General features: G+C 41.8%; 1 protein-coding gene across 1 annotated transcript in view; it reads left to right on the plus strand.

Moving 5' to 3' along the window:
• FOXRED2 (FAD dependent oxidoreductase domain containing 2) overlaps positions 1 to 26191 on the plus strand; it is a 232279-nt gene that overhangs the window by 56616 nt on the left and 149472 nt on the right. Inside the window, exons 3-5 of the mRNA XM_083181808.1 lie at positions 8631 to 8882; positions 9079 to 9360; positions 13814 to 13980. Coding sequence (XP_083037934.1) covers positions 8631 to 8882; positions 9079 to 9360; positions 13814 to 13980 — 701 coding nt within the window. The remainder of the gene's footprint in view (positions 1 to 8630; positions 8883 to 9078; positions 9361 to 13813; positions 13981 to 26191) is intronic.

Below are 26191 nucleotides of genomic sequence, written 5' to 3' on the forward strand. Positions count from 1 at the left end.
TCCCCGTTTGGTGAACTTTTCTACCATCGTATTCATTTGTTCATCAGCTTTCATTGCATCAGAATTGATGCGTTTGACTCTCATTAGTTGACACCTTGGAAGACCTTGTATAGTACCTCTGGGATGACAACTCGAGGCATGCAAAAGATTGTTTCTATCCGTTTTCTTTGAGAAAAGGCTAGTATGTATCAAGCCATTTTCAATATCGATCTTTACATCTAGAAAAGTAATACTTTTGTTACTCATATCATATGTGAACTTTATGGGGCTCAGACCATCGTTATGTGTATCAATCACGTTCTTGAGGATCCCAGGGTGACCCCTCCAAATAATGAACAAATCATCGATATACCGGACATAGAATAAGATACTGTCCGATATATCGATGTTGGAGAAAAATACTTCTTGTTCTATTTTAAACATGAAGATGTTTGCAAATGAGGGAGACACCGCCGCCCCCATTGCACACCCAATCTTCTGTAAATAGAATATGTCCTTGTAAACAAAGAAATTTCTAGTGAGGACCAGTCTCAATAATTGGAGTACAAGTTCCACAGCAGGTCCATCGTAGTTAGGGTTATCGGTTAAAAAACCTTCCATGGCTGACAGTCCATCTTCATGAGGTATAGCAGTATACAAACTGCTCACATCGACTGTACATAGCCAGATATCTCCTTCCAATTTAGGTAAGAGACGCAGTCTGTTTAGCAACTATGCTGTGTCCAAAAGATATCTGGGTTGTTAACGAATATGCGGCTGTAGAATACTATCAACATACACTGAGATTCTGTGGTATAATGAATCTCGGGCAGACACAATGGGTCTGCCCGGAGGATCCACCAACGATTTATGTATTTTTGGTATTTTGGGAATCGCTGGTGGATCCTCCGGGCAGACCCATTGAGTCTGCCCGAGATTCATTATACCAGAGAATCTCAGTGTATGTTGATAGTATCCTACAGCCACATATTCGTGAACAACCCAGATATCTTTTGGACACAACATCGTTGCTAAACAGACCCAGAAGAAATCCCAGCGGCACTTGAAACTGAAGTTGAGAAAATGAAACTGAAGTTCCTAGAGAGGGGCTACAATCAAAAGGATGTAAGGGCAGCATTGGAAAAAGTGTCAGTGCTTGAACGTAAAACACTACTGCAACAAAAAGTCCAGCCAACAAACACTGGAGATACTAGACTCAACCTATGCAGTACGTATACTACCGCCTCAGGCTGTATCAGGCAGAAGGTGAAAGACCACTGGCACCTGCTCGCTACGGACCCTACACTATCTATGGAACTCAAGCATCCGCCAAGATTTGCCTATAGGCGAGGCCCTAATCTTAAGGACCTTCTGGTGAATACTAACTCCACACAGAAGAAGCCGGCAATACAAAGCTGGCTACACCACAAAAAAGGCACCTATAAATGTGCAGGGTGCTCAAATTGTTCTTTTCTACTGACAGGCACAAGCTTCACAGACCCACAAAGTAACACCAAGTATACGAGCAGATTCCACCTAGATTGCAACAGCAAATTTGTTGTCTATGTGCTTTAATGTCCTTGCAAATTGCTGTACATAGGCAAGACATCTAGAATGCTTAAAGAGACTAAGCCAACACAGGTCTTCCATCAAGAAGGGCAATCTATGCCTCAGCACCGAAAGTGAACTGAAAAACCTACCTGTGGCCAAACATTTCCTGGAGAAGTCACATAATGTTAACCAACTCAAATGTGCCATCCTGGACCATATCCCACCCTTGAGAAGAGGTGGTGATAGGGAAAAATTGCTCCTACAGAGAGAGCTACAATGGATCTACAAACTAAACACACTGGCACCAGGGGGTCTGAATGAAGACTTCAAAATGAGTTGCTTTTTGTGACTTTCTACCCCTACATCTTTCCCTCACGGACCCTCATGACACTTGCTATCGATTGTTCTGGACGTTTTCTATGCTGGCTTGTTTTGGGTGCTCTACATGACATCACATATGGATGTGCTGTTAACTGGGGTGCCATTATCATTATGTACCACGCGCCGCCGAGCGCCCGTGGTTACCATTTATGTTGTCAGAATCTGCAATTCTACTAGCATGCCCTGATGGGTTGATGTGGGCACCGCCGTGTGCCTACCTTTACTTAACCCTAGATAACCGTCGCTTGGTACTTGATTGGTCTTGACGGTACTTTGGTCTTATAACATGGTCTGCATGTCCCTGATGGGACGGGACATACACCGCTGAGTGTATGTTATTATGTCCAGCAACGCCGTGTGCTTAGATTATGCATTTGACCTGCTTCTCGGTACTATGTAACGTATCGTGACCAGTGACAAGCACGCTCCTTCTGTTTTTGCTCTCTGACACATTAATACCGGGGTCCCTGTGACCCGACATTCCCCCATCACCACCCTAGTCACCGGCTGTACGTAGCTGAACATCCCTGCGCGCTGTCATGGTCCACCACGACACTGTCACACGAGCAGCACTGCCCACAGGTTGCTATCCTCTAGCTGCCATACAGCGCAGCACGTACGTGTACACACTCAGCGGGATCCAATAGCGCTATCGGAAAGCCGGAGGCTTCTCCGAATGACGCGCTCTGACCCGCCCCGGGATTCCCGATGACGCGCCTACACCCGCCCACCTGTCAGACGGCCGGAAGGAGGCTGCTGTCAGCTGGTCCATTTCTGAATAATGTTGGCGCACTTTGTGCATTTAAATAGTGCACGAGTGATGTACACTCACCCCTGAGGAAAACCGGCTGAGCCCGGTTGAAACGGCTGTCGGGTGCAGCTGCTGTTTGTAAACTTCTGCACATTATGGAATAAAAATCCTCTTTCTTCAACCTTGCTGAGTGCTGGTCTGGATTCTTCACCGTGTGTGGGGGGTAAGTGCTTATACGTTCTCCTTTATGGACCAGGCACCGGAGTACTGCTAATGTCTTTTTGTGGAGTGCCGACCTGCTACCCCATATATATATATATATATATATATATATATAAGACACACTTCGTAAAAGGTGTTGGAGGGCTCACTTGTGTCCACACAGTTACGGTTCACTCCTCCTCCCTTTTTCAAGCGCCCAGTCTCTCTCACGGGCCCTTATCTAAGGTCTACCACTATCGGATTTCTCTGAGATTTTAAAAAGAAATTCTAAAGATTCTGTGATTGGTCTTAGACCTAACATACCGCACATTCCTGTGTACCCCTGAGGAAGTCTCTTCGGAGACGAAACGCGTTGGGTTGTTTCCATGCGGTTTCAAAGAATCTAAACTTATGAATGTTACATCTATGTGTTTTAAATAAATGTTATTCTGTCGATTTGCTTGAAACTTAAACACATGATAATGTGGTGAGAATCTCAATAGCGCCCTCTACATCTCTTCTTGTGTCTTTGTTTTCATCTCCCACTAACAGGGGGGATTTTGTAGAGGTAGCCGCTATCTACTGTTGGAAGCGCTTTCAGGGTCAAATCCCCACGTGTATATATATATATATATATATGAGACACTTACCCCCTCAGAGAAAGGATGGATCCGGCACACGGTAGTATAGGTGAAGAAAAAGAGGTTTATTAAGAGTGCAACATTGCACTAAGTGACAGCTGCTGAGGTTGACCTCTGATGAAAACTGCACCCAGCAGTTGAAACGGCTGTCAGGTCAGCAGCTGTCACTTAGTGCAATGTTGCACTCTTAATAAACCTCTTTTTCTTCACCTATACTACCGTGTGCCGGATCCATCCTTTCTCTGAGGGGGTAAGTGTCTCTTATTGCTCTATTATGTTCCTGGCACCGGATTTTTATTGAAGCCACGAGTGCCAACCCGATACACCTACTTACATATATATATATATATATATATATATATATATATATATATATATATATATATACAGGTCGAGTATCCCGTATCCGAGTATCCGTTATCCGAATTATTCCGAAATAGGGACATTCCAGAAAGTGAAAAAAAAATTTTTTTTTGCTAAAAACTCACTGGGGACATTTGTAACAGCATCACTGGGGACATGATATGTAACTGGCACTATATATGTGCAAGACAATGATTGCTTGGCATTCAAATTCAGTGCTGAGATAGTACACACATTTTGTTTCACGTTTTGAAACCTTGTTTTTTGAACAATTAAAATATATGTGGTAATAAAATATATTTGTGTGTATATTATGTGTTTATACAGCATACATGCAAGATACTTCAAAATACATCATTGAAATATTAAAATATTCCGAAATACGGAATAATCCGTTATCCAAAATTCTCCTGGTCCCGAGCATTTTGGATACGGGATACTCAACCTGTATATATATATATATTCCGCAGGCAGCAGAAGAAGAGTCGGCACTCCGAAGTCTAATCCAATAAGTGCATTGAATATCAAAGGAAATACATTACATGTGGTACAGTGACATCAACGTTTCACGGCTCCCCGGCCATTTCGTCAGGATGTGGTGCTGCATGTGCATAAAGTGCAAGGTGCAAGGATGTGGACAACATTGTGCGTTCTTACCTGATATATATAGGGGTGGTAGTGTCTCTGTGTGAGTGAATGCGGCAAAGTGATCTCCCTCCGTGCACCAGGACAGCATGTGTGGCACTTCCGGGTCGCATATGGTGCTAGTCATCCCCTGTTGCCAAGTCAGTGCTGTGAAAAGACGGCAAAGATAAAAAAATTAAATAAAGAGGACTTTGCGAGACTGGTTTGTAAAAGTGCATAAACAGAATGAGCGCTACTACCAGTGTGTGTGTGTGTAGGGAATGTGGTTTTAAGGATTTAAAAAGCATTATATAAGGAGAGATATGGAAAAAAAGCTATTGTATAGATGCTATTATGAGGGCTTGCTAACCGCACATGCAAGGTGTGGATAGCCTCTATGTTAAATTGACTGTTGTATATGCACAGTATATAATTATAATATCTATGATGACTATAAGCAATAATGACCATGAATAAAAGGAGATGAAAAGGTAGTGGAAAGATAGAAAACAGAGGCAAAGTAGAAACGGAGAGAAAGAGATGGAACCAGAGAGGGATAAATCAGAGAGAGATAAAGGTCAAAAAGAGATAGGGTTGTTGTATTTGTTGAATGTTGAACAACGTGTGAGGTATGGTTGGTGGTAAGTTGGTTTTTACTAAGAGATCTTTGAGGTTTGTAGCATGGCATTAATGTTGTTCTTTTGTTGAGCACATTTTAGGTCCCTGTCACTAAGCACATTAGGCCATAATGCTTTTAGAGCTCTTGGAGTTATTGCATTGACCGCTGTGTAGTTCATGATGAACGGAATTTTTGTATTTGCAGCTGGTTTAGTTGTGGGTTGTAGCAGGGACTCACGGTTTTTGTGCATGATTTCTATTTTAAAGAACAGAGTTGTATCCTCTTTCTGTAAATTGTTGTACAATATGATCAAGAGATGCTTCCAACTGGGAGGGGTCACTATTGATGCGTGCTACTCGTAGCATCGGAGACTTAGGCAATCCACGTTTTAGTGCTGCTGGATGGCAGCTACTGTGGTGTAAAAGACTGTTTTTATCAGTAGCTTTGTGGAAGACTGTAGTCTTGATTTGATGGTTCTCGATGCTGATGGTGACATCCAAATAATCAATGGTTGTATAACTGTGTGTTTGAGTAAGTTTGATGGGTGTCACCATGTTGTTGATGTCAGTTATGAGATTTAGTAGCACGTCCTCAGGCCCGGTCCACAGAAGAAGCAAATCATCAATATATCGTGTTTTATAGATGGATGTATTGGCTGATGATCGGAGTTGAAAAGAAGATTTTTTTTTCTCCATCGCGATTATATAGATATTTGCTAGTGATGGGGCCACATTGGACCCCATTGCACAGCCGCTAAGCTGGAGATAATATTTACTGCAGTGTAAAAAATAATTATTTTTTAAAGTAAATTCTAACAACTCAAGAAAGAGTGGGATATCCAGGCTGTCAAATTTGTTGGTATATAGAAAGTCCCGGACTGAGTTAATGCCATCTTCATGGGGGATTACAGTGTATAGGTTTTTGATGTCCAGTGTACATAAAATTAAGTTGTCTGGTACTGTCCTCAAAGTTTTAAGCTTGACAAGAAGTTGGGTAGTGTCCTTTAAGTAGTGGGGTTGTTGCAGTATAAGTGGTTGAACCGACGTGTCCAAAAACTGTGCCACAGGCTGACAGAGGAACCCACATGCCGAAATTATCGGACGTCCCGGTGGTTTTTTCAGGCTTTTGTGCACCTTAGATGTGGTATAAATGACAGGGACAATGGGATTAGATTTGCTTAGGGTCGATTGAAGTTTACACGTGATAAGCTGGTTCTCCTCTGTCCACCAGGGGGCGCTGTATGGAATGCACCAGGTAAACTATGGGTGTCAAATACACGGAAGCCACTGACTTGGCAACAGGGGATGATGAGCACCATATGCGACCCGGAAGCACCGCACACGCTGACCCGGTGCACGGAGGGAGATCACTTTGCCGCATTCACTCACATGCAGAGACACTACTACCCCTATATATATCAGGTAAGAACGCACACTGTTGTCCACATCCTTGCACCTTGCACATGCAGCACCACATCCTTACGAAATGGCCGAGGGGGGGGCGCATGAAACGTTGATGTCACTGTACCGCATGTAATGTATTTCCTTTGATATTCAATACACTTATTGGATTAGACTGTGGAGTGCCGGCTCTTCTTCTGCTGCTTGTGGAATACTCGTCTATATTATCTCCATTACTAGTACGGCACCCCAGCAATTACCCTTATCTTCCAGAGTGCCAAAGAACATTGTAGAGAATGAATGAATACAGGTACACCATCAATTTTGCGGCACCTGATGGTCTGGTGATTCTTTAATCCATACACATCATGGGCAAGATGTAATAGGGTGTGGTTTTTAGTAAAGGTGCAATTGCTTAGTAATGGGAGTTTTCTGAGCTGGGAAGGATATAGAAGGTGGAAGCGAGCCCTTGGATTTTTTGAGAGGCATGTTTCTGTTCATTCTTGTTAAAAGGATTACCTAAACCATGTACACATGGTGGGATTTGGTCAGGCTATTTTTACTAGATAGTCAAAATCAGTGTACACTGCAGGCAATAGAGATGCACAGCACTGGGGCATTACTATTAGCCGGCAATCTAGACAGTGCAGGCCAGTCAATTTTCTGTTTGTACAAGATATTTTCGGATAATTCCAGCACTTTCAGATTAGTAGCAAGTGTTCCAATGGGCTGTACCCTTAAGGAGCCGCACTTACTTCATAGTTCACCTACAGATGGAGCTGGTCTCTCTCTTGCTGCTGAATCGCCAGATTGTCTCTGCTGGCGATCCGCTCCATCTGACTGAAACGCGCGTGCATCTCATACGCACACGCATCTCAGTTTCCAGGCGGCGGGGCAACGGGGACCCTGTCCGTCTCCGCTGCAGGGAGAGGGACAGGGTTAGGGGAGGCGGTGGGGGAGAGCGGGGAGGCGGTGGGGGAGAGCGGGGAGGCGGTGGGGACCCCGGGTGACCGCCTGCAAGCCGGCGCGGACCCGGGGGAAACGCCATCGGAAGGGGACGCGCACGCATCTCGTGCGCGCATGTCCCCTTTCGCAGATCAGATGGCGGCTGGCGGGGGATGGCGGCTGGCGATTCTTCTGCCATCCCCTGCAAAGACCAGGTCGGCTCCATCTGTATAAACAGATTCTTTATCCACCTTATTGGTGATTTCTGAGCCCTTATTTAGACAGAAACTTACTTAAAGATTCTGCCCCGCGTTCCTATAAAGGTATCTTTTGGTATGGAATCACTCAGGTGGATAAAGCAGCAGGAAAGATAAAACTTACTTTAGGGTTCTCACCCGCATACACGAAGCAGTATCTTTAATCAGGTCCACTCCAGTTAGCAGATTAAACGATTTATTTGGACATCCACGAATAACACATCACATTTAAAAGGAAACGGGAGGATAGGCAGCGTACCGGTGTACACAGTCTTTGTGACAGCTGAAGCTTGCGGCTCTGCAGACTCACTCTTGCCTGTCGGTCAAACAAAGCCGGAAGATGGTAAGCGACGCCGTTCTCCTCTCTGCAAATCTGGCCACCTGCCGAATAATCGGTGATGCGGTCACGGCTGGGCGTCAACGCGTTTTGGATACAAGATCCTTTCTCAAGACATGCCGTGCTGTTCTCCTGAGTCCATTTATCAAGCCCAGGGTCAGAGTCATGTGACTCTGAGTAGCCATTCAAAAACCTAAATAAAAATCTGTTTTTATTTGGCCTATGGCACTTAGCAGCCTGTATGTGTGTACACTCCTTTAGTCTTCCTATTATCAGTCTTTTTAATGAAGATAATAAGGATATTTTTAAGCAGGATCTCAGTTTCTGATCCTATTACTAAATGTGACATCCTCGGGAGAGAAAATTACAGATAAATCATTGTGCTACCTAGCTGCCAATTGTTGAAACCTTATGGATTTACTTACAAGTATTCCGTCGACACAAGTTATTAATCCAAGGTTTTCACTTATAAACTTGGAGATTGTGATTAGCTATGTATGTTTTAACATTAATCATTTAGACATCTAGCTTGTGGATAATAGTTTTTTTTTACAATAATACATTATTTTTCTGTCTTTCAGTGTTCTTCTGGTGGCCTGTGGCTTGTCATTGCCTAATGTAGTGAAGTTCTCTGGGGCAGAGTTTGCAGAAGGCTATGAGACTATATCTGTAGACCCTCACAATTTTACTGGACAGAGTGTTTTAATCCTGGGACGTGGAAATTCTGCCTTTGAAACAGCTGATAATATCTTTGGCTTTACTAATTATATACACATGCTTGGTCGTTCGAGGGTCCGACTTTCCTGGTCCACACACTATGTGGGAGATCTCAGGTAAATCAATGAACGTTTGGAAAGACTTCTGTGAATAAGAAGGGCTACCTATCACAATCTGATATTGAATGTAAAATATAAAACTGCATTGTTTATTTCTTTAAACTTTTTTTTTTCCTTTGAACTGTTTTGCACTTTATATGGTTGATTGGAAAGAATAGTCTGACTCATTTCTTTATTGACTTTTTTTTCTCAGAGCTATCAACAATGGTCTATTGGACACATACCAGCTGAAGTCATTGGATGGTCTATTAGAAGGAGATCTTTTAGATCTGGCATTAGTCCGAGATCAGTCTGGAAAGTTGTATGTCACCCACAAACGTTATCTAAAGAAGGATATAAATTATGCAAGTAATGAAACAACTGAATTTGATTCCATCCTTCCTCATGATGACTTGGATAATTTTGCAACCCGAAAACCATATGACCGTGTGATCCGTTGTTTGGGTTGGAAATTTGACTTCTCCATTTTTGATAAGTAATGACTTATTTCTTTGTACAGTTTAAATGAAAGGATGCATATGAATTTACATTTTAATTTAAGTAGATGTGTTGCTAAAGTATAGTGTGTAGCATGTGTAGAAAATAAATGTGTTCTATGGGACACAGCAACGAACATGTTCTTAAAATGGTACCTTTTTTATTAAGAGCAAATTACTGTTGCTTACATGCCCATCAGATATTGATCACCATTTCTGCAATTCTCACGCCGCTGCTGGCTTCAAATGTGCACTCCCAGTGGCTGATACTTTCAGCTGTGTTACTTCTTTTTCTTTTTTTATAACTGTTGTGTAAATTCGCAATCTGTTCCACTAATAAATAACTGTGCATTTGTACAGAGTGTAGCATGCATGCACGATCCCAAATCGCAACAGAAATAGTTACAATGGGGCAGATGTATCAAGCTTCCCTTAACGTTAGTATTTTAACTTTTCCTACTTCTCCTGGCATAACGCTCAGGAGCAGGGACAGTTTTCACCCTAATGTATTATCTTTAAGTTAGTGAGTAACGCTAATCGTTAACTCACCTTTTTTTCTGTCTGGGTTTTTTTTTTCATCTCCAAGATAACGCCTCTGGACGCATCTCCCCCTCCTCCCTGCAGCAATCTCCCCCTCCTCCCTGCAGCAGCTTTCCCTGTCCCCCTGGTAGGCGGCATATAGGGGCAGGTATCTTTAATTAAAAATAAAAAAAAGTTAAAAATCACCCCACCAGCTATTGGAGCTGGCAGGGAATCCGTGCAGCAATGTGGAAGCCGCGATCAGAAAGGGGTCCCTGCGGTGATGTGGATTAACTCGGCGGGGTCCCATTTTCCTGAAATCGCATCCTATTAAATTGGCCAATTGTATACTTTTTAATTGGAATACATCTGGATGCGAATTGAAGTGTGTTGTAAAATCAACAGTTCAGAATGTGTGATTTTCATGGCAAAAAAGTATGATTTGTAGCACAATTTGCATCATATTAAGTTGGAGCAAAAGTTGGGGTATCTCAACCAATTAAATGTCACCCCACAGGTGTGCAGGTTGGATTATCTTAACACAAAGTTGCATTATACTGTATGTTAATGATAATGATAATGTTCTGCTATCCAACTGAAATCCAACTCAATCTTTGCAGTCTCTTTTGTCTGAAATCGACCTATACAAATTATCAGGCTTTAAAATTAACACTGACAAAACTAAAGTACTTGACTTCTACCTCTCAGGGACAACCAAGGTAACGCTTAAAGCTTCCATTCCATTTAATTGGCATAAGCAAATACTCAAATTAACTCCCCAACACCATCAGTTATTTCATGCAAATGTTCCTTGAGTCTTAGATTAAATCAAATCAGACCTACTTTCTTGGTCCTCTCAATTAATATCATTTGTAAAAATAAACATACTTCCTAGACTCCTCTATCTCTTCCAAACTCCTCTAATTTGTATCCCCTCCTATAGATGGAACGCCTCTCGTTCAACGCTGGGGCTTGCCATAATGCCCCTGCTGGCGAGCCGGCGCTCCATGTGACTGGGATGCATGGGCCAGGACACGAACCCTGCCCGTCTCCACTTCAGGGAGACGGGGAGGTGGGGGACAGTGTTGGGAACCGGCAACGAGGCAGGGACCCGGGGGGAAGCTCCGGTTGAAGGGGATGCGCGTGCATCTCGTGTGCGCGCATCCCTTTCTGGGGGTTGGCAATCCGAACACCAGCCTCTGTATTTGTTTACATTTCTCAAATTTCAAACTTCTCCTTTCATTTGGGCATACAAACACCCCAGAATTAATTTGCAAATATTACAGCGTTACACTCACAGTGGAGGACTAGGTATCCCATATTTTAGGTGATACTATATTGCAGCCCAGTTGGCTCACTGTGTCCAATGGTGCATCCCTGAAGTAAGGAAGGTCTGGACAGATATTGAAGCTGCTGAATTGGCGCTCTCTTCTATTTCATCCCTCCTTTGGATCTCCAGATCCAAGCATTCTAAAGGTATAGCCCCACCCCACCCCTGATTGTATCTCGCTATTTATCCATTTGAGAATACGCAAATAAATAATATAGCTTAGCTCCCAGCCAATCCAATATCTTACCTATCCTACATAATCATGCTTTTCCTCCGATCATGCACAAAACTTCATTCCTCCAATGGAATACCAAAGGCATTTTGTTCTGAATGAAAATGACTTAAACAATTCATTAACTGACGAATATTGGACAGAGATTTGGGACTAAGCTGCCTTTAGCTCTATTTGTGTCAAAATAAAATAGACCACTTATAAACTACTTTAGAGATGGTATTATATTATGTCCCCTCTAGAGTCTTCAAAATATATCCTGGCTCATTGAATAGATGCTGGAGTGGATGCTATACTATGGGTACATTCATGCATATATGGTAGTGTTCACTGTAGGCTTTTTTGCAGGCAGGGCCCCGGGGGCGGTCCCTGGCCGCCGACGTTGCAAAAGGGGCATGCCCGGGCCGTGATGTCAGTAAAGGGGGTGGGCCCGGCCACTGCCGTCATTAAAGGGGGCAGGCCTGGCCACCGCCGTCTCCAAAGGGGGGCGGTCCCTGGCCGCCGACGTTGCAAAAGGGGCGTGCCCGGGCCGTGATGTCAGTAAAGGGGGTGGGCCCGGCCACTGCCGTCATTAAAGGGGGCAGGCCTGGCCACCGCCGTCTCCAAAGGGGGCGGGTCCGGCCCCGCCGAAGTCGCTGTGCTGCCGGGCATCGCCGTCTACGATGATGCTGGGCATCCCCGTGCAGTGTGTCGGGGCAGACACCAGGCTGTTTTAGCAGGGCGCTGCTAGAGGGGCAGGGTGCATTTTGCCCTTCAAAAATCAGGCAGGGCGTAGCACCCGCTAAAACACGATCTGGTGGACTTGCCCTAAGATAGCAGATATATGGAAAGAATCTACTGTACATAAAAAAATCTATGGTACTTTTCTATGGTTTCCTAGCACGGCGCCCGTCGGGTCCCATCGCATACCATAACTTAAGGTATGCGATCAGACCCGACCGACCCGATTTTCGGGCTTTAAAGACGTTCCTGTACAATTAAAAAATCGATCGCATGCCATTACAATGGCATGCGATGCGACGCGACCGACCTGATTTTTACATTGTACCCAATGTTAAATGGCCCCCCAGACCCGATTTTTAATTGTATATTCACCATGATGGTTAATAATTATGTAAAATGCCCCCCCCCCCCCCATTGTTAACGCAACGCCACGATAAACGTCAACCCGAAGCGTGGCGAGTGCAACGAGCCCGCGAGGGGCGGCAGTACGCGTCCTCTGACCTTTTCATACCCCCACTATCCACGTCGGCGTGGAGTTGATTTTATATAGTGTGGCGAGTGCAGCGAGCCACCGAGCCCATGGCATGGTGAGTGGATGCGGAATACATGTGAATTAATGCGCGTCCCCTCGCGGGTCTCGCTGCGCTTGCCACACTTCGGGCTCGGTGGCTCGCCACACTGTATAGAATCAACTCCACGCCGACGTGGATAGTGGGGCTATGAAAAGGTTGGAGTATGCGTACCGCCGCCCCTCGCGGGCTCACTGCAATCGCCACGCTCCGGGTTGGCGTTGATCGTGACGTGGCGATAATGGGGGGGCATTTGACATAGTAATTACCCATCACGGTGGGTATACAATAAAAATCGGGTCTGGGGGGCCATTTAACATTGTAATCAGCCATCAGAGGGGGCTGTACAATAAAAAATCGGGTCGAATCGGTCGCATTGCATCGCATGCGATTTGGTCACATGCGATGCAAACGATTTTTCGACCCAATGACATACAATCTACATTGGTGGCGCCGTGCTAGGAAACAAGTACCAAATCTATTAATTATGCCCATTCCAAATGTCCCATTTAGATGTTCCTGCGCTATCCAAGCAACAAAATAAATTGATGTGACGTGATTTCTGTGGCTACCTGCCAAATTGCAATAGACTGGAAAAAAACAGCTGCCCATTATACCCCATATTTTGCACGTGTATTGCATGGAATATACAGTATGACAAGCATCCTTAAAAACTTTTCTAAGAAATGTAATTCCCTATGGTCTCCCTGGGTCTCCCTCCAGCAAATTACCTCTCCCTTCGCTATTTGATTTTGAACCATGCTGTTTATATCAGGATATGTTTTTATTTTTATTCCAGTATTTTGCCGCGGACTCACTCTCCTTTTCTTTCTTTACCCTTTTTTCTTTTTCTTTTCCCCTCTCACTAATTAGACCTCTCTTTCTCTTTTAATCTCCTTATAAATTGTATAAAAGGATCACATCTTAAATTTCTTTACAGATTGTTCTTTACATTTTCTATGTATACTTTTATACTTTTGAGCTCCTTTTTTGTTGTACTGTGATCTACCAATAAACAAACTTAAAAAAAGGCAGTTTTAATGTGCTTAACTTTAATTACTATTTTGTCTCCAATGTAGATCAGTGAAATTGAAGCCAGCCTTTGGGACAAAGAGCAAATTTCCATTATTAAAAGCAAACTATGAAGCAAAGTACACCCAGGGTTTGTTTGTGGTGGGAACCGCAAGTCATAGCATTGATTTCCGCAAATCTGCTGGTGGGTTCATTCATGGATTTCGCTACACTGGTGAGTAGTTTTACAGTCTTTCTTCCATTGCAAACTGTTTTATAGACACATATTAAATTGCAGAAATACATTTATGGGACTCCTTACATTTCTATTAAGGTCTTATGTACTGACCAGCGTTGAATAAGACACCAATACACTTTACAGGGCAGATGGAGCTAGGGGTAAAACTGCTGGAGGCAATGGAGTCATCTGCCGCCAGGCTTCTGCTCCGGAGGGGGACCATCTGCTCCATTGTCTCTGGCTCTGCTGTACTCATATCCCACGCAGCAGCCCATGCCTCCCTCCCTCACTGAATAGAGGAGCAGGAGGGACCTGTCTGCCAGTAATTGCCTCAGTTGCAGCCTTGGGATGTTTTGGGCAGCACACAGGAATCTGCAGTGCACCACTTGTTAAAAAATCCCAGGAGGCACTGCAGTGGGTTCAGAGGAGCATGTGCTGATCTCTGATTGGAAGTGAGCCCAGAACATGCTCCTCTGACCTCTGGAGATGATCAGCAACAAGAGATGGGACTCAGCCAGCACACCAGTGACGTGCAGTGGTGGCTATGAACAGAGAGGGACTCTCGCCGCCACCACCACACCCCCACGCCTGGCTGCTGCCAACAATCACACACCCCCTCCATCCGCCAAAGCCCCTCCCCCCCTCCATCCACGGTATCCGGACTGATCATAGACTGACTCATGATAGACAGTCATATGGTCGACAATCAAAAGGTCAACAGGGTTTAAAGGTCGACACACAGTGGGTCGACTGGGTCTAAAGGACGACATGGTCAAAAGGTCGACTTGGAAAGGTCGACATGTATTTTTTTACAAAAGCAGTACTTTATGCCCTACCATCCACTAGGGCATGGAGGGAGAATAAAATGCCGAGCCCGCGAGGAAACGCGGTACACTTAGACAGTGTCCATGTCGACCTATATCGAGATAAACACCCTAAAAACATTAAAAACTCACATCGACCTTTTTCCATGTCGACCTTTTGTCTGTTGACCTTTAGTGGTCGACCATATGACTCTATTATGAGTCAGTATACTCCCCAGGCAGTGGAGAGGGAGCAGGCACACAACACACGGGGACAGGGAACTGGGACAACAAGATGGGGAGCTGGGGCACAGGTCACAGGGGAGGGGAAAGCGAAAGTGGCACTGCCATAAGCTTAAATGACAGCGGCTGCTATGAATGGACAGCAGCTGGACATGCTGTCCAATCACAGCAGCCCCTGTCAAAGGAGCATTTCTAGAATTTCCGATTTTGGCATTATTTTTAATGGGCTTTTATAGCCCATTGCTTACTCCTGCCCCCCGCTTCGTCCCCTTGCAGTTGTTAGTGGGTGGCATGCTTATTGATGCCTCCCAAACTATTTTAAATACTACAAACTGCTAAAATAATATAATAATATAAAGAATAATATAAAGAAAATACTTATGACAATGAATATGTGTCATAGGCATATTCTTGTATTATTTGAAACAAAATGACAGGGGAAGCACTGCCTCCCCTGACTGCATGTCCCTTCAGCACACTGCAGCTTTGAATGCAGCTTTTAGCAGCCAGCACCATGCAGGCACAGGAGAGCCTATACCAGTGGTTCCCAAACTTTTTGAAACACGGCACCCTACAGTATCAGAATATTTTTCATGGCACCCGTAGGTCAAAGTTACTGAGAATTTCAGAAAAAAAATATTAACTTAAATAAAGGCCCATACACACTTGCTGACTTTAAGCTGAAACTCACTCAAAACAGCATTTTTTTTTTTTTTTTATTATTCTTTATTGGTTTTCATTTATAAAAAAAGGACATACACATAGAATACATAACATTACATAACAAATAGTTCCAGTTGATATATACAGGTCAGTCTAGATATTAGTCATGATTACTCCTATTACTATGAGGTTCCCAACCTCTTGACCTCAACATATCCGGGTGGGGGGGGGGGGGGGGGAGGGCGGGGAGGGGGGCTTGGGTAGCTCTGTTTTTTTTTGTTTTTTTTTTATTAAACACTATAGTAATATTGGTCTTCGTATAATGCTACCTAAAAACTAACTCAGATTTCCGCAATCCCACTATCTTGTCCCCATTCTGTTTTCTCAAAGGGAAATATTACTTGGCGTTGTATATCCTGTTCCAGGGACCTTATATAATACTTCCATTTCCCATAGAATCTTAAACCTCCCTTTTCTGGGTCTGTCATCGCAGTTTGTCTCTCAAAATACATTGTTTTCCTCAATAATTGTTTCACGTTTTCTAGCATAGGGGCTTTCCTTGATATCCAGTTGTTCAATATTATTTTTTTTGCGATTGTAACAATTATTGTCAGTATAGGTACCAATTCTCTGTTATCCCCCTTCAGGTTCCAGCTTGAAAACTCTGCACATAGTAAAGCATTCGGATTAATTTCTACCTGGATATTAAACGTGTTATTTATATAATTAATCAGTTTATGCCAATATCGTCGTATCTTAGTGCATTCCCAAAAGTTGTGCTTAAAAAGTGCATTTTGTGCTTTGCATTTTGGACACCTTCCTTCTTCTATTTGAACCATATGTTTACGTTGTCCTTGGGCTATATACGCCCTGTGTATAGTACGAAAGTGCACCTCTTGTAGCAGTGCTGACGGTAATTGTTTCAAAGTGCTTTCTAATTGTGATAATGTGTCTAGTGTGAAAATTCCTTCTGGGAAATCTCTTCCCCAGGCTGTGATTAGTGAAACCCATAGTTTCTGTTTGCGTATGTTCATTACATCCCAGTATAGGTATCTTGTCCTATATGGGGTTGTTTTAATTAATTCAAGTAGGTTCATTACCCTGCCCCTATTTGCTTGTGAAATGTGTGGTGTTAAATTTTGAATATAGTGACGTAATTGTAAATACATAAAGAACTGTTTTTTTTCCAGTTTAAATTTCTCTATTAAAGCTTGGTATGTCAGTAGGGCCCCTCCTGGGTCGAATACATCTTTAACATCCATGATGCCTTGTTCATGCCAGTTCTTGAATAATATATTATCCATTGCTGGCTGGAATAGCGGGTTACCACAGATTGCTATATATTTAGAGGAAGAATGCGAAGACTGTAGGCTTTTATGGATTTTTATCCAAGCCAAGTAAGAGGGCATAAAAAAAGCATTTGACTTTATTTTTATGGGAAGTGCTTTCCTTGGGGTATGCAACAGTGCACTTAGAGAGTAGGGTGCCACTAGATTTTCTTCTATCTCATAATTGGAGTATGTTGACCTACGTAGCAGCCAATCTGCTAGATATCTAAAAGAGACTGCCAGTGCAAATGCCTCTGTATTGGGGATTGCCAGTCCCCCTTCTTTGCGACCTAGTTGTAGTTTATTTAGCACAATTCTAGCTCTTTTTCCTTGCCATAAAAATTTAGAAAAAGCTTTATTACATTTCAGCGAGTCTTTCTTAGACATCTTCATAGGCAGCATTTGAATTGGATACAGAATTTTTGGCATTATTATACTCTTTAAGACAGCTGCTCGTCCCAGGAGAGATAGAGGTAGATTTTCCCAATCGCTGAGCTGTTTACTTACTTTTTTAATGATAGGCGTATAATTATTATTATATAGGTCCCCTAGTTTAGCTGTAATTTTAATGCCTAGATATTTTAGTGGGGTTGTTAGGTAGCGGAATTGCGTGAATGTCTGCCTAAACTTAGCTGTTATTGGTACATTTCCAAGACACAAGATTTCGGATTTATTCCGATTCACCCTGTACCCTGCAAATGCTTCAAATTGGGCAATGTTTTTGTATATACTCTGTACTGATGTTTCCGGATTAGAGATAAAAAGTAGCAGATCGTCTGCAAATAGTGAGATTTTAATTTCCTTTGCTCCTACTTTTATACCTCGGAATTCTGGATTTGACCTCAGGAGTATGGCTAATGGTTCTATTGCGAGCGCGAACAGTAGTGGGGAGAGGGGGCATCCCTGGCGGGTCCCCCTTTCTATTTTTATATGATTTGATAGTTGGCCATTGCTCAGGATTTGGGACGTAGCTAGATTGTATAACGCCTTCAATGTCTCCTGGAATTCCTCAGGGAATCCAAATCTTTTTAGGGTCTCCCAGAGGTGGTCCCAGGAGAGAAAATCGAAGGCTTTCTCTGCGTCAATTGCCATTAAAATATTTGATGTTTTATCCTGCAATTGGTCTAAATTCTGTATTACCGCTAATATTTTCCTGATGTTACGCGTGGAGTGCCTGCCCGTAATGAAGCCTGTCTGATCTTCATTTACCAGTAGTGGTATTGAATGTTTTACTCGATCAGCCAGTATTTTAGTAAATATTTTGTAGTCGACATTCAATAATGATATCGGGCGGTACGATTCCAATTTTTTGGGGTCTCTCCCTTTTTTTGGTAGCACTCGTATTAGGGCTGAGTTGAAGTATTGTGGCGTACGATGAGTACTTAATATAGAATTGAGGAAAATTGTGAGGGTTTCTGTAGTTTGGTTGAGCAGAATTTTATAGAATTCTCCTGTAAACCCGTCCGGGCCAGGAGATTTTTTTAGGCTTAAGAGCTTTAATGGCTGCTTGTACCTCTAGGGGAGATATCGGGGTGCATATTTTTTGAACCGTTTCTGGTGCTAATTTAGGGAGCACTATTCTATCCCAGAAGGCTGTTTTTTCCTCAAGGTTCGGTTTGTCTTCTTTATAAATCTGTTCATAGTATCCCCTAAATGCTTCCACTATCTGGGTACTTTCTGAGATGATCGTACCATTTTTGTTATAGAGGTTGGGAATCAGAGTTGGGGCATTTGAAGCTCTAAGCAGGTTTGACAATATACAGCCTGCTCTATTTCCTAATTTATGGTATCGGTATTCCTTCTGAAACGTATATCTGTCTCCTATATCCTGAAGTATATTTTCAAATTTTTGTTTAGCCAATCCATATTCCATTTTAGTTTTTGCATTTACTGTGGTTTTAAATTTTTGATATGTATCTGTAAGTTGTTTTTGTGCTAAATTGTATTCCTGTGTCTGTTGTTTTTTATTTCGGATCTCATATGAGATCAACTCGCCTCTTATTACAGTTTTTGCGGCTTGCCAATAATTTTGTGGATTTTCTTCTAAATTTTGTATATTGTTCCTTTTAAAGTCTTCCCAACATCCTTCCAATTTTTCTTTAAGTTTGTGTGAATTCGCGAGGTAGGTCGGGAACCTCCATTGTCTATATGTCCCTCTGTCCTGTTGTAATGCCACTTTTGCCCAAACTAATGCGTGATCTGAAATTGTTATGGGTTCTATCTCTGATGTTATTACTTTACAAAACATATTTTCTGAGAACAATAAGTAGTCAATCCTCGATAGTGACCTGTAGACACCTGAATAGCATGTATACTCCTTCTCTAGTGGGTGTTGGGCACGCCATACATCCATTATTTTTAGTTGTTCACATATCCATTTTATACCATATTTCGGCATTCGCGCCCCCACGGGCCGTTGCATACTTCTGTCCATGTATCTAGAGGTCACCAAGTTCATATCCCCACTCATCAATATATTGCATCCCGAATAAGGTCTAAGTCTATTTAATAACTTAAGAAAAAAAACTGCTACTATATGCATTTGGTGCATATACGTTAACCAATATATATCGAACTTTGTTTATACAAACATCCACTATCACGTAGCGCCCTTCATCGTCACTGAAAGTAGAGTTAATAGTGTATTGAATCTGGGAAGAGATCAATATCGCCACTCCCCTTGTTTTTTTTATTATATGCTGCAAAGGCTATCATCTTCCTTCCCATCATATTCAATTTCACTACCTCCTTCTCCATCAAGTGAGTTTCCTGGAGGAATGCAATCTTAAGTTTATTTAGGTATACTTAGAAAGAAGAGAGACGGTAGTCCACAAAGAGTGGGCAACCGTTCGCAGACAGGGATTCTTTTTGGAGGCACACTTTTAATTTGTTGAGAATAATGTATATTGAGTGAGTTAAAACTTAACTTTTAATTCCAATATATCTAAAAATAGTGATAACTCTATTAAGTCATATAAGGCAAAATTAGCAATGTAGAGTTAAACTAAAAATAAATATTTTGCATATTTTCATGTGAACAAAAAAAAAAGGAGATAGCCACTGATATATTTCCTCATATAATCTTGTCCAAGTCAGTGGCAATTGGTGGTGTTGTTTTGAATAAACATATAGCATAAATTATGCAAGTTTTTTAGAACCTATAATAGGTCAGCTGATGACAGATCCAGAGTATGTAATTTATCTATACGTATTAGAAAATTATTACATTGAGAATATGAAGAGTCACATATAGTATACCCCTAGATGATGGTTAGCCGTATATTGTAGAGACTCTTACAGTATGGTGACTGGCGCAGGTATCCTTTCAAGATTTGGAAAAGCGCAGTACAGTGAGTTAGAATCTAATCTTTCTGCTGCCCGCCTTCTTCATGGAGATGAGCGGAAGGGGGGTGAGAGAAGAGTTAGATGCACTGATGGAAAAAATAGCAGGTGAAAAGAGGACACTCCTGTAAGTGGTGTTAGGTCAGTCCTGATACTGAAGCATTGCAGGGCTGAAATTCGCCACCAGGAAGTCTCTCTTTGCACGTTGAAGGAAAATCTAGACGAAGAAAAAGCAGGGGGGTGTTTCAGACACAGGCAGATGGACCTAAATGTCTGGCAGCAGATTCATAAAAAAAATTTGTACGCTCAGAGTGAAAATATCAATACAATCTATTGCAGCCCATTAGCGTGGTAATTAGTTGCACTGTAGTTATAGACGTCTGAACAACAAAAAAAATATATATTAGACAAGAAGTATATATGCAATAAAAGCATGTACATGTAATTTATATGCCAATGATGTTAAGCAGTTTTTTGACATTTGCTAGATGGCTGTGGTAAAATTGTAACAGAATGCCGGTGGATGAATGATTACAAGTGTCAATACAGTTACTGTTTGGCAACAAATCTCCACCAAAGTTCTGTGACAGTTTACAGCAGTATCATGCATATATAAATGATGTTTCAACAGTTTTCTAGCATATATAGTGCGGCCGTAATACAGTAATGCCAAAATGCTGATAGGTAGACAAAAATAGGTATTAATACCATCACTGTCTAGTGGCAGTTTTATAGCAAAGCTCTGCAACACCCTTCCATGCACATGTAGTTTCTATCAGCAATATGTTCAGCAGCTTTCTAACATTCAATATTTGGCTGCGGTAGAGCTGAAAAAAGATGCTGGCAGGTCAGCATTTACAAACATTTATACTTGTACTGTCTGGCAGCAAATCTATATAGCGGCTCCGCAACAAATTGTAACTCAATGTGTGGTTACAACAATAATGCCCTATGTAGCCAATACACACTTATAGAAGGACATATACAAATACAAACACAATGCCTGTTTGTGCCAACAATGGGAGCGCCGTTAATAGTAGGATAACAAAAAAATCACATTGATATTGCCCACAGTAAATGTATAATATAAAGATAATCAATTTAGCTAGATCACTAGCCACAAATGGCCACAGAAGCGCAGCACATTAAATGCCAATTAATAATAATGGACAGTAGTCTAACAATTGCTATACAGACGTCTAGCAGATTGGGCAAAATAGAAGGAAGGAGGCGTACATGTATAAAAATAATGCCCTATGTAGCCAATACACACTTATAGAAGGACATATACAAATACAAACACAATGCCTGTTTGTGCCAACAATGGGAGCGCCGTTAATAGTAGGATAACAAAAAAATCACATTGATATTGCCCACAGTAAATGTATAATATAAAGATAATCAATTTAGCTAGATCACTAGCCACAAATGGCCACAGAAGCGCAGCACATTAAATGCCAATTAATAATAATGGACAGTAGTCTAACAATTGCTATACAGACGTCTAGCAGATTGGGCAAAATAGAAGGAAGGAGGCGTACATGTATAAAAAAGATATCCGCTGCCAGAAAATAAAGGAGAAGAGATACTTATCAGAGAAGTCACCATTAACTTATCAATTAAAGGTATTGAGTGACTTTAGTTTATTGCATATTATACCTTACAGCCAGAAATAAAAGTTTGGAGGGGAGCAGATCAGACAGCAGTGATAAGTGCTAGAATCAATCACAGAGGTCCCGTCTTCTGAGAGCGGACGGGAGATACTAGTGATTTACCAGCACACTGCTGGAGAAAAAAAGGGCTGGAGAGAAGGTGCTGGGACGGCCGCTGTGAGCGGTGTTAGGTCTGTCCTGATGCTCGAGCAGAGCAGGGCAGAGATGCGCCGCCAGCGTGTCCCAGACACCCTAGAGAAAGAAGCGGGGAGCGGGGAGGATACCTGCGGCGGCGAGGGGTAGCTGGATCAGAGTCACGGCTGGCAGTTCCCCATGGAGTGAGGCGACTGTCAGCACCTAAGCAGCGTCAGTCAGAACGCGTTTCACCACGTGGGCTTGATCACCTAAAGCCTAACGTGGTGAGCGCGATGCCAGGTATTTATTTGTGGGATTAATGGATTATTGATTGCAGCTGAGGCTAATGGGCTGGAATGGCCGTCGACAGCTAATTAAATGAATGAAGTGTATTGGCGGTTACTATTCACAACGTGCAGACAAGGAGAGCTAGTCATAGGGAATGACAGCTATTATAATAAGCATAGAGAAACTAATGGATTTGAAGGAATTATGCTGAAAATAAAAATAATGATAAATATAAACAAAAAATATATAAACAAAAAATAGATGCCAAATAAATGAATAACGACAGGCTGAGAAATTATGATACATATAATATGGAAAAATTAATTTATAATTTATTTATAAATTATTATCTGGTGTATTAAAAGATTAACTCATAAGTGGTGATATAATTATAAGTATCTATTAAATAAATAACTAAATATACATAATAAATTAGCATAGGTAATAGTTAAAAAAAATTACATAAGTGAGCGCAAATAAATTGAGCAAAAAATGCACAAATGCCTGAGTAAAATTTAAGGGACAAAATATAATTATGTCAAAAATGGGAATAAATATAATGAAAATTCATGGTCTAATAGTTATTGATATTCTTAGGTGGAGCTGCGAATGTGCAAAATTATAATTAGTGATGGATTAGTGACGGGCATGGGAAAGGGAATGAAATTATTAATAATATTATTTGTGGTTGATGCACAGTTGGAGTGCAAGGGTGATGATGACACATGAAAACTGGGAAGGAGGAGGAGGGGAAACTAAACAGGGGGGGGGGAAGGAAAGGGGAAGGGGAAGGAGTGAAGATGTGTATGTTTTTTAAAAAAAGATTGGTGTACCGATGTACATTCCGTGATGACTAATGTGGGTGCATGGAAGTGAAACCCAACAGTGATGATAGGAGTGCTGGATAGTATACCCACTGTGCAAGTGCAGCAACTTTATATAATTGTGCTGACAGTGACGGCGTGAAAAACAAAAATGTGAAAGTGATGAAAAATGCATAAAATACATTAAAAAAAAAAAAAAAAAAACTAATAGTGAGAAAAAGCAAAAACACAGTGAAAATAGACCGAGAAAGTGTAAAGGACTATGAATAAAGAAGTTTTATAGTATTAGATCGACACTAAAGAAGGCAAGCAGGATGAAGTTGTAGGTGTGTGTTATACATGATGAATAACATTAATCCCGGTTATTGATTGAGATGTACAAAGAAGAGGAAGAAACAAATAAAAACAGCCTGATACGAGAAAATATTTTGAAAAAGAATTTTTTTAAAGTTTAGAAGATTTGTTATGGAGAGTATGGATTAATAATAAATAACAGAGTATCAAACAAAAATACTGTAATTAATATGCTCATTAAGACCATTGGGTGCGAGGGTACCAAGATAGAAGGTCCACTGACTTTCTTTTTTAAGCAGTTCCTTCATGGTATCTCCACCTCGTATCCCCAGATGTATTTTCTCCAAACAAAAGACACCTATTCTATGATGTTGTCTGTCGTTTCGGTATTGGTAAAAATGTCGAGCCACTGTTGTGATTTGTTTCATGTTGGCCAAATCTCTTGATGCGTTCCTTATGGTCCCTAAGTGCTCCAGGATCCTATTTTTGAGCATCCTTGTTGTAATACCAATGTATTTTTTCCCACAGGAACACGTGATACAGTACACCACATTGGTTGTTTTGCAATTAAAATAGTCGTTAATGTGGTGCAGTTTCCCATATTTGTCCGTGACTGAGGCAGTCGGGGTCACAAGGTTGCAGATTTTACATGTACCACATGGGAATGTGCCTTGACATATGGGATTTTTCTTGGGTCTTGGAACAAAGTGGCTTTTAACCAATGCGTCCTTGAGGTTGGGAGATCTCCTCCAACTCATGGATACGGAATCACCTAAATCTGTGGCAAGATCAGGATCAGATTTGAGAATATACCAATATTTTTGAATGGAGTTTCTCATCTCTCTCCAATTGTTGCAAAAGTCGCCAACAAATCTGGGAGCGCTGTCGACTGATTTTGTTTTCGTTTCAAAGACTAGTTTATCTCTGTCGAGTGCCATTATGGCTGATCTAGATCTTTTAATCAGGCGGTTGCTATAGCCTCGTGCTTTCAAGCGTTGTGATAGTTCTAGGCTTTGTTTATCATATTCATCTTGACTTGAGCAATTTCGTTTGAGCCTCAAGAATTCGCCCTTGGGAATGTTCCTAACGGTTGGTGGAAAATGCGAGCTGGAGTTATGTAGGACACTATTCGTGGCTGTAGGTTTGCGAAATAGTTTAGTCGCAATCTGGTCATCTTCATTGCGGTATATCCGCAGGTCCAGGAAGGAAATGGTGTCTCTACTACATTCGTAGGTAAATCTTAAATTTAGTTTATTGTTGTTTAGACGTGTCATGAACTGTTCAAGTTCTTGTTCTGTACCATCCCAGATAAACATGACATCATCAATATACCTCAGCCAAACAATGATTTTCTGGATCAGAACATCTTCATCGTTTTTGAAGACATGTTCCCGCTCCCACCATCCAAGAAAGAGGTTAGCATATGTGGGCGCACAAGCCGCCCCCATAGCTGTGCCTCTAACTTGGAGGTAGAAGCGGTCATTGAAGACGAAATAATTATGATGTAGTATGAAATGTAACAATTTAAGAATAAATTTTTGGAAATCACCCATTCCTTCCATTTCCAAAAAATATTTGGTTGCTTGAAGACCAAGGGAGTGTCCTATTGAAGTGTATAAAGACTCCACGTCCATACTAACTAGTAGTTGGTTCTTTTCAAGTTTTACATCATGTAACCTCCTGAGTACATCAGTTGTATCTTTGACGTAGGAAAGAAGATCTGTTACATGTGGTCTAAGATGGACGTCAATAAAAGTGCTCGCATTCTCAGTTAGGCTTTCGCACCCAGAAACAATAGGTCTGCCTGGAGGCACCGATACATTTTTGTGCACTTTGGGCAATAAATATAGTGTTGGAATTTTAGGGTTCTCTGTGCGTAAAAAGGCGTGTTCAGCCTTCAAAATCGTTCCATTGGCGAATGCTTGATCGATGATGTTATGATATAGCTCAGTATAGTTGGGAGTGGGATTCAATAGGAGAGAACGATAGCATTTGGTATCGTTCAGTTGTCTGAGGGCTTCAGTAATGTACATGTCCTGTGGCCACAGGACTATATTACCGCCCTTGTCTGATGGTTTGATGACCAAATTGGTCCAACTCTGAATTTCCTGAATTGCTCTTTTCTCTCCTATGGTGAGATTGTTGTTACCACTCCATCTATTCTGACGATTATGAATATTATCCATTTCTTTGGACACAAGAGTCATAAAGACTTTGATCTCAGGGCTAATCTGCTCAGGCGGTGTAAAGGTAGAGCGTTTCTTACAATATGGTCTCTTAGGGAGTCCACAAGTTTGATGTGTGGAATCTTCATCCATTAGTTCTTCAAGAGTGGAGATTGCTTGTAGTTCTTGTGTATTCCAATGAGGATCATTAGTTGAAGAGTCAGACTGATCCAGTTGATCCAATATTGAATCTTCGTTCGTATGGAAGAACTTTTTTAGAAGGAGTTTGCGACCAAATAGCCTAAGGTCACGCTCCCATCCAAAACGGTTTAATGGTCTGGATGGTGAGAATGAAAGGCCTTTGCTTAATACATCCGATTGTTCTGTGGTAAGGATGCGGTCTGAGAGGTTAATGATGTTAAGAGGATTGGTGTTAGGTGTTAGAGTGGGTATCTCCGGGTTTGATAACGT

Source organism: Crinia signifera, chromosome 4 (genome assembly GCF_055691185.1).
Source record: "Crinia signifera chromosome 4, ASM5569118v1, whole genome shotgun sequence".
NCBI classification, from domain to species: Eukaryota; Metazoa; Chordata; class Amphibia; order Anura; family Myobatrachidae; genus Crinia; species Crinia signifera.